At 32.8% G+C, this 14,204-nt stretch overlaps 1 protein-coding gene across 9 annotated transcripts in view; it reads left to right on the forward strand.

Annotated features, from left to right (window-relative positions):
• The window catches only part of LOC117218266 (potassium voltage-gated channel subfamily KQT member 1), a 271,571-nt gene that overhangs the window by 232,942 nt on the left and 24,425 nt on the right, over positions 1-14,204 (forward strand). For all 9 annotated transcript variants that reach the window (XM_076522215.1, XM_076522217.1, XM_076522221.1 and 6 more), the window contains one exon: positions 1,675-1,831. In XM_076522215.1, the coding sequence (XP_076378330.1) occupies positions 1,675-1,831 (157 nt within the window). The remainder of the gene's footprint in view (positions 1-1,674; positions 1,832-14,204) is intronic.

Consider the following 14,204-nt stretch of genomic DNA (forward strand, 5'->3'; position numbering starts at 1 on the left):
AAAAGTACAGATCGTAAGTGCTTTTTTCAACGGTGCATTACTCCGCTCTGCGGACGGCCTACATTCTTTGCGGCGCGCAACACTCGAACCCTTAACACAAAGACAGATTTTCCACTCTCTCGCTCTTTCTATCTCTCCCCTCCTCCCCGTCACGGTCGAATTCGCGACGCATCCTCTCGCGCGTTTCATACGCGGACCACCTTTCCGCGTTTCCTTTTCATTTGCACACGCTCCAGCCTCCACTTTTGCGGGGGTGGAACGTGAAATCGTTTATGAAAGTAGCCGCTGGAAAATTGTCCAACCACTCCAATTTATATTTACAGCGAGCCAAGGGAGAACTCGCGTAGGGAGGCCGGGGGAGATTTAAACAAAAAAGATTTCCGCAATTGCTCCTTTCAATCAAGAAATTGAATAATGTATAAGGTAAACACACCGCGCTGAATTGTGACCCCTACTTGAAACAGTATCGCAAATATTACGATAAAAAGTAGATGTAGCATATGAAAGTGGATGTAAAAATTTCACCCATTTTGAACATTGTTCTTTATAAATTCACTCGCACAAATACCGTTATGTAACAATCAGCTATTAAAAAAACATGTTCATTCAAATACGAACATTTATAAACAAGAACATATTGGGAACGTATTGTGTACTTCAATTTTGTTCATTATCCCGATTTATGGAGCATAAATAGAACATAACCTAACCCAATTATTATACAATGTTTGATAAATCGAGATATACAGGGTGGGGCATTTGAAACGAGACGCCTGAATAACTCGCTCGTTTTTGACAATAGGAAAAAAAGTGTCAGACAAAAATTGTATGATTTCGAGAAATACATAATATGATGTGAATAATTTTTTTTATAGGTGGAGGCGTAGAGGACATATGATGGTCAAACTTGTTTTTTCTTTATTTATTGTACTGCATATGTTGTAACCTTGAATGATCTTGATTTATAGATCATTGTATTCGTCTATCAGAATATGAATTTTTTTAACACTCTGTATATATTCATATCAAATAGTATTTCTTTTCAGTTATAATTTTTTAATACTGTGAGCTAATCGTGTAAAACGGATAAATAAAAACACGGAATCTTCTGCTTATAAATTCCTATAAAATTTCACAGCAGTATAATGATTTTTATGTCAATTAGCAAGATATCACATTTTTTTTTGGTGTTTGTCCCTAGTTGCTGGTAGATGCATCAGAAAAATCGTCCGATTGCAAACTAAAATTCTGTTAAAACAGTGCATAGTCTGCAATAAATTGCAAACCGAACAACTATTCCAGTTGCATTTAAACAATTTGTTCCGCCACTCCGCGCAAACAACCGGGAAAAAAGAACAGACTCGAAGCAAAGTCGATCACTCATTGTCAGTTTCTAACGCTTGCCGAATTATTGATCGAATTACAAAAGCTGTTGCCGGAACGTCTGCGGCATCCATCGCAACCTCCTGAAGTTGATCCACGGTGAAATCAATTATCGCGATCATAAATCAACGACGTGAAAACGTGGCTGGCGATAAAAATGATAGCTGTTCTAGGTTAATGCCCATTCCGAGACGCGCCCGGAGAAATGGCGCGAGTTCTTCGGAGGGAAGATCCCAGCGGGGGTTGTTACATAGATCCGGCTGAAAATCAGATTCCTTGATTTCTTCGCAGATTGACCGAAGCACATCGAAACGCCATAAGAGCGATCAGGAAGATCAAATACTTCGTCGCGAGGAGGAAGTTCCAGCAAGCTCGTAAACCGTACGATGTGCGCGATGTCATCGAGCAGTACAGCCAAGGTCACCTGAACATGATGGTGCGGATCAAAGTGAGTACATCTCCTGTATCCGAACAGATCTTATCTTCAGCACCATTTTTGCGACGGGTGTCATTTGGTTACTTATTCTCAGTTCACGATTATTAGACCACGGATTTTATGCAATTTATGACCAAATTGAGTATATATAATTTGCAATAGTAGACAGTTTCAAGAAATTCTTAAATGTTAATTACAGTTAATTCTCCCTAATTTTGACGCACAGATTGTACACATAACCTTACAATTAAATTCCTTCCCCTGTTATGGGAGTTTCCATCAATTACGGTAAATTCTCCCTAATTGACGCTCAGCTTGGAAACAAAAATGAACAATTTGGGAAGAGGAGATGCGATTATTCGAGCCTCGCGGCTCGTTTTTATAGTTACCGATTGTTAACAATTATAAAAACGAGACACAAGGCTCGAATAAACGTATCTCCTCTTTTTTGTGTAAAATCTAAGCGTCAATTAGGGATAATTGACTGTACATATAACGATTCCATAATTTATATACAACGAAATTCATTTATTTAATAATAAGAAAGCTATGTATATATATATATATATATATATATATATATATATATATATATATACATAGTTATTATATATGTTTATATTTGTATATTATATTATATATATTGTATATATATATATTTAGTGTATCACGAATGAAAAAAAGTATTTGAAATAATTTTATAAAAAACCTTATTTTACATTTTATAAAAAACATAACCTTAACATAATCTTGACAATCAGTAACTATAAAAACGAGCCGCAAAGCTCGAATAATTGTACCTCTTCTCAAGTTGTCCATTTTTGTGTACAATCTAAGCGTCAATTCGGAAGAATTTACTGTAATTCTATTGCGGGTTCTTATTTAACACTTGGGCGACGCACAGTGAGTTGAGTTAATTACTTAACGATACCGTTTTAAAGGGATCCAGGAAATGCACTAATTGATGAAAAGTATTGCTTGTTAAACAAACAGCTTGTTATTAATGTTTATCATCGCAATTAATTGTCACTGATGAATTATTGATAGAAATATTATTTTACAACTCTGTTCAAAATTCCTGAAAAATGATAAGTAATACATGGTTATGTCAAGCTTACGTCACAGTATCATTTCTTATGAAATGTTAAGAACTCCTATATACTTTTCAATTTATTAAAATGGTTAAGGAAAGGACGAGCTTGCTTTTTAGCTACTATTTTTTTGCAATCGATGCAGTCAATTTTCAAAATGTCTAACGGTGATTCGCCCTATAATATCATGTCACTCTTATTGCGAACATTTCGAACATAAAATCCGTGAAATGTGGATGTTATTCGGGTCGTTTAAATATTGGGATTTTATGAAATTTTTGCAGTTTAACTATTAAACTGAACTCAGCACTCAAAGTGACCTAATCTTTTAATACATACTTCGGCTATCACACTGTGCACATACATGTGACTAGTAAAATTTACGCTAATCTATTATTTTAACGTTAATTTAATTTTTTCGCTGGTCTATTATAATTCCGTAATTTGATCAAGATCGACGAATTACAAGAATGTTATACAACTTAAATTTTTCCATTTTGATTCGATGAAGTAAAATACTATAATATTTTGTGAAATTTTTTATGTTGCCATGGCAGTCAAAATATTAAAAAGTTGACCGTTATTCACAGTTACGCCGATAACGTATTTTCATATTTTATGTAATTTATAGTTTATTTCAATGTACTTGCTGAATCTTCGAATTAGGATGTTGAATTGTACAACAAAAATTTCGTTAATTTCAATATTACTTGTAACATTCTATAATATAAGTCTAATATTTAATTTATGAAAAGAGCTGTACACTCAAATGTACAGACTGTAACGCAAGTTTTTATTTATAGTCGTACGTAATACAAAACATTGTATACTATGTTACTTTTTAAAAAATCTGACAACTTAACTTTTTAAACATTCGACTAAATGGCTTGAATCTCGTATATTTTTTATCGAATATCGTTCACATTGAAGGGGTAAAACAGCCCTACTAGTTGAAAGTGAGAAACACGTTTATTGCGATATCTTGAGAGTTTTTGTATGAGAAAAACTGACTAGGACACCTAAAAAACGCATTCTTCAAATTTTCGTTCTACGTTCAGATAAAAAACTTAAAAAACGTGAGTTCTTTATCTTTCATTGTCACTCCAAGTAATTAGTATTTTAGAAAAAAAAATTGTTAGACCCTATTTTGTAAACTAGTCTCTCTATCATCTCAGAAAAGTTCAAGTGATATGGTACAATTCGAAAATAATTATTCCGTTTTAAAAGGTGTCCGAAAATTGTAATGAGTTACTATTTCGTAAACTAGAAATAATTGTAACAATCCATTATTTCAACTCTGAAATATACCATAATATGTTAATATATTAATATATACCATAATATATTACCTTACAACTTTCATTAAGCAATCTTATACTAACTTAGAACTATTTTTGTACTACACGTGATTTCGAGTCACTCAAACTTACATTACTGCACCCTCATCACTAGACTGCGGATTTTATGCACTTATAGCAAAAATGGATGGGTGAAACTGAGAACAATGAATAGATTAAACGGAATTAAGCACGATCTTCTATTAATTTCAATTGGTTAAAATCATTAAAAAGATAAAGGAAATTGTACTTGGCTCATTTGACCCGCAATCGATACAAACAATTTTTATTTTGTATACAGATTCGCAGTCTGCTCGTCACTATCGTTCTATGCATCGATCCGTCCGCACTCTGTCACTTAAGCCAGATATACATATGTACTTCCTTACGGATATCGATAGATGTCTACACCTTGACCTAACCTCAAACTGTAAATGTTCACACCATTTAACACCTTCACGCTTGAGTGCCTTTTCTGAGGCGCCTGGAAATTGCTATATCACGTTTCAAAATAATTTCGGCAGTGTAAAACATCGTTATAGTTTAAAAAGCTGTTAAAAATGAAATACTGTACATGCCAATAAGTTCAATTCCATCATTTCCGCCATAAAATACATCTCGCAACAAAATTCTACGCCACCACAATTGCTAAAAATTCTATTTGAGAATTGTTCACAATATTATACAGATATAATAAACAAAGAAAAAAATACATATAAAAGTTGTAATAAATCGGAAACAGACAGCGCAATTTTGCTTATTCAATTTTGCAACTGAATTACATTGTATTTCAATTATATAGTAATTCACACACACACACACACACACACACACACACACACACACACACACACACACACACACAATTACATGGTAATTCAATTACGTTGTGATTTAATTATGTAAAAAAACATTTCAGTTAATTCAATTGTTAATTATCTTAATCACGAGTGTAATTCAAATACATAAAATGCAATTGAGATGCAATTGTAATTGGATACAATTCTGTAATTGAATTGTAATTGAAACATAATTCTTCAAATTACGGAACTTTGAAGAAGTGAGACACATTTTTATATTTCTCTTTCGTATACTCATCTTTTGTTTCTTCTACCTATTATCTATTAATTTATTATTTTTTCATTCGCAGTTTTAGTTCAATAATATCATAATTTATCATTTTAATTGAATAATTCGTAATTTTAATATAAACAAATTACTTAGTATTTTTAATTGTATTCCAGTCGCAATTACTTAAATTGTATCGTGATTTAATTGAATGGAGATCTTTTAATTACAAATTAATTTATAATGTAATTGAATTACGTTGTAATTGTAATTCATCGAGTAACTCAATCGTAATTCTCCACAACTCTGTCAGAAAGCCTGTTTTGAATTTCGAATTCAAACAGCTTAGAGTGCAAATCATTAAATGATTCATTGTTCTTTTATTTGGAATTAAATCAACGCAACCCTGGATAGAAGACAATTACTTTTCCCTGTTTGCGTATCTTGGCGTTCGTAGGGTTAGTAACGTAGCTTTATGGTTACAGCCTATGAGTTGCCATCGAAGACTGTGCAGTCCTTTCGCATCCGCACAGGGCAATTACAATTTCGCGGCGCCGCAACGCGGCACTTTCACTCGCGGCAAATGGTAATGAGGTCCGCGGGATTTAGCGGTTACCGTCCGATTTATCGACTACGCCCCGTGACGCAATCGTCAGAAACTAGAGTACATCCCCAGCGCTGCGCGTCCCCGAAATCACGATGCAATCTGTTAAAATTTGCAATTTTGAAACATTTCTTTGAGAGAATTTAAGACTTTAAGAATTTATTAAACACCAGTATTTTAAGTATAAAATACTGAAAAAAATGTCCAAAATGGAGCTAATTTTTAGCTTTATTTTCGCTTTCATGTCATCGAAAGATTAAATTTTACTTTACCGGTCCAGAGATTTTCGGTGCTTTTGTGTATATTCCCGTAGATTTTGTCGAGAAAACTCCAAAAATTCAAGTCCCAAGATGCGCAAACTGTTGGTTCAAAAGTTACGTGCGTTTAAAGTTAACGCAAACTAATCCTAACCTAACTTAAAGTAGATATTAGTTCAATATAATGTGGAGCATTCGAATTATAATATTAAAATGGCTACTCGTCCATGCTTTTGCTGTTATCTAGCGACTGTTATGAGAAATTTATTTGAGAAGTTTTTCGCGTTTTCTCGAGAAAATCTACAGGAATATACAGGGTAGTCCACCTAAATAAGGCCACCTAAATATCTCCTCTAATTGTGGAGATACAAAAAATATTTTGTACGATATTTGAACGATTTGAAGAAACCATCGAATTGCAAAAATATTTTTTTTCCAAGGCAATTTTTTCGGAGTTTACAAGGTTATCGATATTTTTTTGCATTGTATAATTTTTTTATAATAATTATTCGTATACATAAACTTTTATAATTTTTTTTATTGAATCGTGTAGCTGATGTAAAAAAATGTTTAGTTATGTACATTACACGACCTTGAAATGACCTTCGAGATCAAAAATTAAATGCAAACGACAAATTTTTGTCTATCGAGATTTTAGAAACGAAGACGTCGTTCGGGTCATTATTTGATTATTCAAGATACAGCACCGGACATTTAGGGTCCAAAGTCTCTGCCTATCCACTTGTCTTAACCGCCGTGGATTCTCAAATGACCAATAATGCATGTTTCTTAAGTTTAATTGATCATGATTGGTGAAAGATGCCTCGTTGGTAAACAACATACTCCCATAAAACGATTCATCACGTTCATATTGCTGTAAACCCCATCGACAAAAATTCAGGCGATTTTCAAAATCTTGTCCATGAAGATCTTGATGTAGAGGATCTTCATCCCACTTTCAAAAAAATGTTCGATTATCTTTCCACATGTACTACGCGATGGACAGTTCCGTTCAGGAAACTTCTCTCGGTACAATCGAACAGTTTGTCTTAAACACAGGTCACTTTTTCCATAAATCAGAATTATGTCAATTTTCTCTTGCTTTGAATAACTCATCGTGAACGATAATATCGATAAACTGACGAACTGATTGAGAGTGATCAGATTTCTGCGGTGTCAGAAGTCATTCGTAGTGTGATAGTAAACATGTTTATTTACACTTACAGATTCCCAAACGACGTCTTCGTCTCTAAAATCTCGATAGACAAAAATTTGTCGTTTCCATTTAATTTTTGATCTCGAAAGTCAGTTCAAGGTCATCTAATGTACATAACTAAACATATTTTTACATCAGTTACACGATGCAATAAAAAAAAGTATATAATTATACGCAAAAAAATATCGATGACCTTGAAAACTTCGAAAAAGATAACCTTAGAAAAAATTTTTGTTGCAATATGATGGTTTTTCCAAACCATTGAAATAGCATAAAAAATTTTTTTTGTATCCCCGCAATTAGAGGAAATATTTAGGTGGCCTTATTTAGGTGGACCACCCTGTATATAAGAGAACCAAAAATCTTTGGACCCTTAAAGTAAAGATTAGCCTTATACATTTCTGTCCTAAGAAAACAGTTCCAAATCCATTGATACTTTGATTCCATACGTTTATGCATAAACAAAAAATGTTTACTTTTTCAGAAATGAGAAGTTCTAGTTGAACAGTGATAGTTATCCTGGTTTGAAAAAGTTAAAGTACTATCGAACCAATTTACCGTTTAGTATTAAAAGTAATCGATTCTTACAAATAGTTGGTTCAAATGTAAATATGTTAGAATAGAGTAGGAGACAAATATATGTCGACATCCTTTAAAACGGTATAACTTTTTTCAAACTGGACTAAACGATTTCAATATTTTTTTAAACATTAGAGGTACTAGACTACTAAACAGTGACTAGAATGTTTCTTTTTCTAATTTTTCTGTTGCTTGGAATGACAAAAAGAAATATAAATCTCACGTTTTTAACTTTTTTACCTGACTCTATAACGTAAATTTTACTTTCAATTTTATGATTTTCTATTTAGAACATCGTGTCTCAGCACAGAATCATCGAAAATTTGGGAGCTTTAAAGTGTTATCACTTTATAGTAAAAAGTGTATTTTATTGTTTTAAATTTGAAAAACTTAATTGTGGACATAGAAAACGAATTTCCGAACCACTGTACGTCTCTTCTAGGCCGATTGTCTAATATATTAAGTTCCTATTACAGTCTGATTGCATCTTGCATTCTAAAATCCAATAAATACAGAAATCCACATTTTTTAAAATTCGTCCCATCCACATTGTTGATTACAACCGCAAAATTTGAGATAGAAGCAACCGCATCGTGTGACTCCGCTCTCTACAGGGAATATTTTTCTGTGAGGTGCGTGTGTTTTTAACTTTGTTAGGGAATTTTTTGCAAAGAGACAATTATACCTTTCGCAGCCAAATTGATGAGATTTATTTGTACGTGTTCCAACGACGTTTTAAAATTGTCTGCAACAAAAAAGAAGTTAAAATCGGTAGCCCCGCATACTCTCAAATATAGTCGTTTTTAAAAAAGGTAGTCTCATGGTGTCCACGATTCCGGCCATTCTGCTTGTCCGAAATAAAAAAACGTGTAAGTTCCTTAACTAGAAAAAAACTGCTTTTTGCATCCTGTACGACTCTTGATTCCATTCAAATTCGATATAAAACATCTTTGTGTAACATCAGTATTGGAGGAGATATTTAGGTAGCAATGTTTAGACGGACCACAAGGACCATACATTGTTGCGTTTTCAATGATGTGTGACAATGGGATGAAATACTTCAGGATTTGAGTAATTTACCACAGGATATATCAATATTTTGTCGAGCAATCATTTGTATTTAGAATTGCTCGAATTTGTAAATTGGCTGTTATTTGTTATTTCTGGATCATCACAGTGCTGTGCTAATGACGTAAAAGTATCTATTATGATACACCGCTCAATTATGACCCCTTCTTGAAACAGCAACATAAATAATAGAACAAAAAATAGATACAATATTTTTATGTAACAATCAGCTGTAAAAAACATATGTTTATTCGAATACGGGTGTTCCTAAGCAAGAGCATACTGCGAACATATCCTGTATTTCGATTTTGTCATTGTCCTGATTTATGGGACAGCTATCATACGTATTTCAAATTCAACGTCCCTATTTTGAAACAGGCATTTTAAATGGACGTTCCAGAATAGGGACATTGAATATGGAATTCGGGGACATGGTACGAAAACGGTGTTCCATAACAGGAACACGTTCGTACTTTACTATTTTTTATTCGTATTAAATCAATATTTCGAAGTTCGTTACGTTATCTGGAAACATCAATCTATCGGACAGTAGCATAACTATTCAACGAGACACTTTAAAGGGGATATTCTAGTGTAAAGTGCGTGTGTTTTTAACTTTGTTAAGGAATTGTTTGCAAAGAAACTATCATACCCTTCGCAGTCAGGTCGACAAGGTTTATTTCCACGTGTTTCAACGATGCTTTAAAATTTGTTGGAACAAGAAAAAATTAAGATCAGTAACACTGCATACTCCCAAACATAGTCGCTTTTAAAAAACGTCAGTATGACTTTAATCAGTATGAATTTGGCTAAATAGCAGGTACTAGAACAAATGAAAAAAGCCGGCGATTAAAAAGGTGGCGATGCTTTGGAAGTCGATTATCGATTTTTGCATGTTTCGTTAAACTTCTGGGGCCTAACAAATAGAAAAAAAAGTCTTCGTTGATTCTAGTTGAAGCTATAGTCAGACGTATACTGAACGCGTATTTAAAATTTCGAGTCAATTAGTCGAGTAGGTTTTGAGATATGAACACCGTTCTGAAAAACGTAGTTTCGAGAAAAATGCCTTCAAAGTTTAGAATATCGATAACGATCTAAGGTCGTCGCGTTCTTCAAACAACCATAACTTCGTCAATTTTAGGAGTTCGCTTCCTTTAAGAATACACAAAAAAAGAATTGATTTTTTCAAAAGTTCACTCTAGAATGCCTCCTTAACCCTAGAAAGATAACCATATGACAACGTACGTAAAAGATAACCATACGCTTCAGAGGCGCATGCTTTTCTAAGGCGTCAATTTTATACTAACAATGGATATTTATTTAAGTTAATCTAGTCATTTTAAAGGTTTGGCATTATTGTAAAAATAAAATGCATTTATATTATATTTTTTTATATTTTAAGTAATTTTAAACTTAAATCACTAGACCTCTATGAAAAATTAACAAAAATCAACAGTCTTCGCAGGCGCCTCTGCGACGTAGGTTATCTTTCTCGGGTTAAAGGAGCAGTTTCGGTTCACTTTTCGCGGGAGGAATGGAACGTGATTTTTTCATGGGTCCTTTGTAAATTGCTCGTCAGTAGATCGGGGGTGAAACAGTTGATCACAGAGAATGGCCGAGTAGTATCTAATATTTACGAGCGTTTTGCGCACTGCGCTTCCCTCGTTCGAATCTGTTCAGTATTTTACAATCTGTCCCGGCTACGTGAACGGTTTTTCATGCTGCGCTTCAAACGATGAATATAGATAAACGAGCGCTTTTTACGGTACGTGCGGTCGACGTGCGTTGGCGGCATAGGTGCAATTGATTCAATCGATAACAATGCCATGCGGAATAAAAAGCTGCAAATAGTTTCTTAATAATACTTTTATCGTGTAACACCAATTCAGAATCATCATAGCAGAATTTTCGTCGAATAATGAGCAGAAAAGAGACCCGTTTGTTCTACAAGATATGTCTCATTCGCTTTGAGAATATCTGCGAAATTTTTAAGCTTTTAACCACACATAACGAATTAACTTCGCTAATTATTTAATTAATTAAATTCCTTTTCGCGGCAGCTATTTCGAAACTCTTCATTTTCCTCTTTGATCAATGAATAATTTTATTCCAATAAGATTGTTGTATTTTGTTATGTAGTATGTAGAGACTGTAGATGTTTATAGAAACTATACTTTGCATTTATGTTGTTCACAATTTAACCTTCGTTTTGCCAATTTTATTTGCCACACAAATCTTGATATTTGAATTAGTCGTGATTCAAGTTTTCTCAATTTGTTAACACGTTATTATGATTTCAAAGAAATCTACAATTTACAAACAAAAACTTCTTATTAAATTGTCAGATAAAATTGTTACCTGAAAAACCTGTTACTTAAAATTGTACCTTAAATTGTTACTTAATGAACAAGTCGTCCCCAGCAACATTATGTAATAGTATCTTTTGGGATCATCATGTAAAAAGAGATTGTTCAGATTCCTATTACAATTAGTATAGCATAGTAATTGAGCAATTTATGAACACGTTGAGTGCCATGTCTGTCACATATGGGTCACGCTAATTCGCACTAATTTCACACTAGGTCACACTAATTTTTAACTAGATTCCGAAATTCATTACTTATTGCAATATATTGAATAAAATAAATGTTGCTAGAATTTTTAATATTTTCCAATAAATCAGTTAAAATTTATTAAAAATGGATTAAATATTAGTTTAGCTCTTTTATTGGGAAATACTAGTTTAACTGTTTTATTGGAAATTATAAAAAGTCAAAATTTATTAAAAATGGATTAAATATTAGTTTAGCTCTTTTATTGGGAAATACTGGTTTAACTGTTTTATTGGAAATTAGAAAAAGTCAAAATTTATTAAAAATGGATTAAATATTAGTTTAGCTCTTTTATTGGGAAATACTAGTTTAACTGTTTTATTGGAAATTAGAAAAAGTCAAAATTTATTTAAAATGGATTAAATATTAGTTTAGCTCTTTTATTGGGAAATACTGGTTTAACTGTTTTATTGGAAATTAGAAAAAGACAAAATTTATTAAAAATGGATTAAATATTAGTTTAGCTCTTTTATTGGGAAATACTAGTTTAACTGTTTTATTGGAAATTAGAAAAAGTCAAAATTTATTTAAAATGGATTAAATATTAGTTTAGCTCTTTTATTGGAAAATACTAGATTGACTTTTTCTAGTTTCGGTTTCATTAAACAACTTTGATATCCGGAAAATTTTTGAAGTTGATATTCAACACTTAACGTGTTAATTGACTTATTCCGACAAAGTGTCAATTAAACATCCGAAGTATTCATCTTTCCATTGTTTCATCAATTTGCCAGTGACGGTCGAATGAATTTTTTCCCCAATGATTGAATAACTCATCGAAGTCACAAATGGTTACTTTCTGCGCGAATCGATGCAAAATCTCCCGAGGGAATTTACAGCCACGAAACCGTTTCGGGGGATGCAGACACGAGATGCGTTTGCTAGCGCAGGCTGGCAAGATGGAGTTTTGATTAAGGGAAAAACCGGTGGCTTTGAGGCGCTTGAAAATCTTGGTGGTTCCTATGCTAATACGAATATTAATGTTTACGTTTGCATGTATAGATGTTGAATGACGCGGCGGAAAACGGAAACGCGAGGTTTCTTAGCAGTTATACATAAAGATTGCAGAAAAGAGGGGCTCTTGTAAAATATTGAAAATTTGAAATAATCTGAAAATTTACCATTTTGCATCGTTCATTAAATATATCAAGGAAACAAATTATATGTATCAATTGATACGATGATAAATCAAAATCAGACGTACTTATATTATTGTAATAAAGTATACATAATTATATTTTTATTTACATTATTATAATGCAGTTTATATAATTATATTTTTATTTATATTATTATAATATAATATAATTTCCAAAAAGAACTTTAAAATTATTTGAAACAAATATTTCGAATAATTATTTCAAATAATAATAAAATAAAACAATATAATTTGTATATTATAAAATATATAATAATTGTAATATTAATAGAATATAGTTATTTTAAAATATAAAAAAGAAAACAAAAAAAGTAGTAGGCGATGCTTTCTTTAAATTTATTTATGGACTGCACCGACAACACTGTTGATCATTATTTTTTCAAGCAAAGTTTAATATTCCTTATTAATTGTCCACTCATTGAAAATATTTGAACTGCATTAAAGAAATTTCTCAAACCACATACTTCAGATAAATAAAATAATTACATGGTCTAGTTTAGACGGACCAGCTTGTATATCATTGTTTAAACATCCCTTATGGGCTCCAACGATTCGACGACAGCACTGCCAGTTATTATTTATTGAATGGATGTTCACAATATTGGTTATTAATTAAAAATTATACAAACATTAGAAGAATTTAAGGATATCGTTACATTATTTATCTTTATTTACCATTACTTACCTTCTAAAATTATTAAAACAAAAAAGACATTTTCATGTTCCACGCAATTAACTTACCCAATTTTATTTCGCAAAAAGATCTGCATTAATTATAGTCCTCACGCGAGAAAGAGGCACCTTTGCGGTTACATTCCCCCTCTTACAAGCTGCTCCATTGCCATAGCTATCGGTCGCTATTGGCCGAAAACTGTGACGAAGATCGCCGTCGGCCAATAGCAACCGATAGCTGCGGGGGTGGAGTAGCTAGTAAGAGGAGGAATGTCAACGCAAAGGTTCCATCTCGTCGCGTGAAAACTATACTTACCCATCGAAACTGCTTGAAACTGCCTGAAATAAATTTCTCATATTATCACATCTATACAGGGTGTCCCATAATTACGTTAACATCCAGAACGGGGTGATTCCTGAGGTCATTTGAAGTAACTTTTTCCTTAGCGAAAATTCTATCCGCGACTTTGTTCACGAGTAATTAACACGTTCCGTGCCACGTGTACCATCGATGGTACACGCTTGCATGTTTACTTAGTGAACTGAACAAATTGTTTACAAGAAATTTAGAACCGAAGAATCAATTTCCACCGCAAGAATGGGCGTTGATAAGTTTTTGTTACGTTGTTATGTGTACGAGAATTAATAATTGCACGTAATACATCAAGTTTTAGTAAAATATCAAAGTGTGAAGATTCGAGTAAAAAAAGCTCGGCACGGAA

This window comes from Megalopta genalis, chromosome 5 (assembly GCF_051020955.1).
Source record: "Megalopta genalis isolate 19385.01 chromosome 5, iyMegGena1_principal, whole genome shotgun sequence".
Lineage (NCBI taxonomy): Eukaryota > Metazoa > Arthropoda > Insecta > Hymenoptera > Halictidae > Megalopta > Megalopta genalis.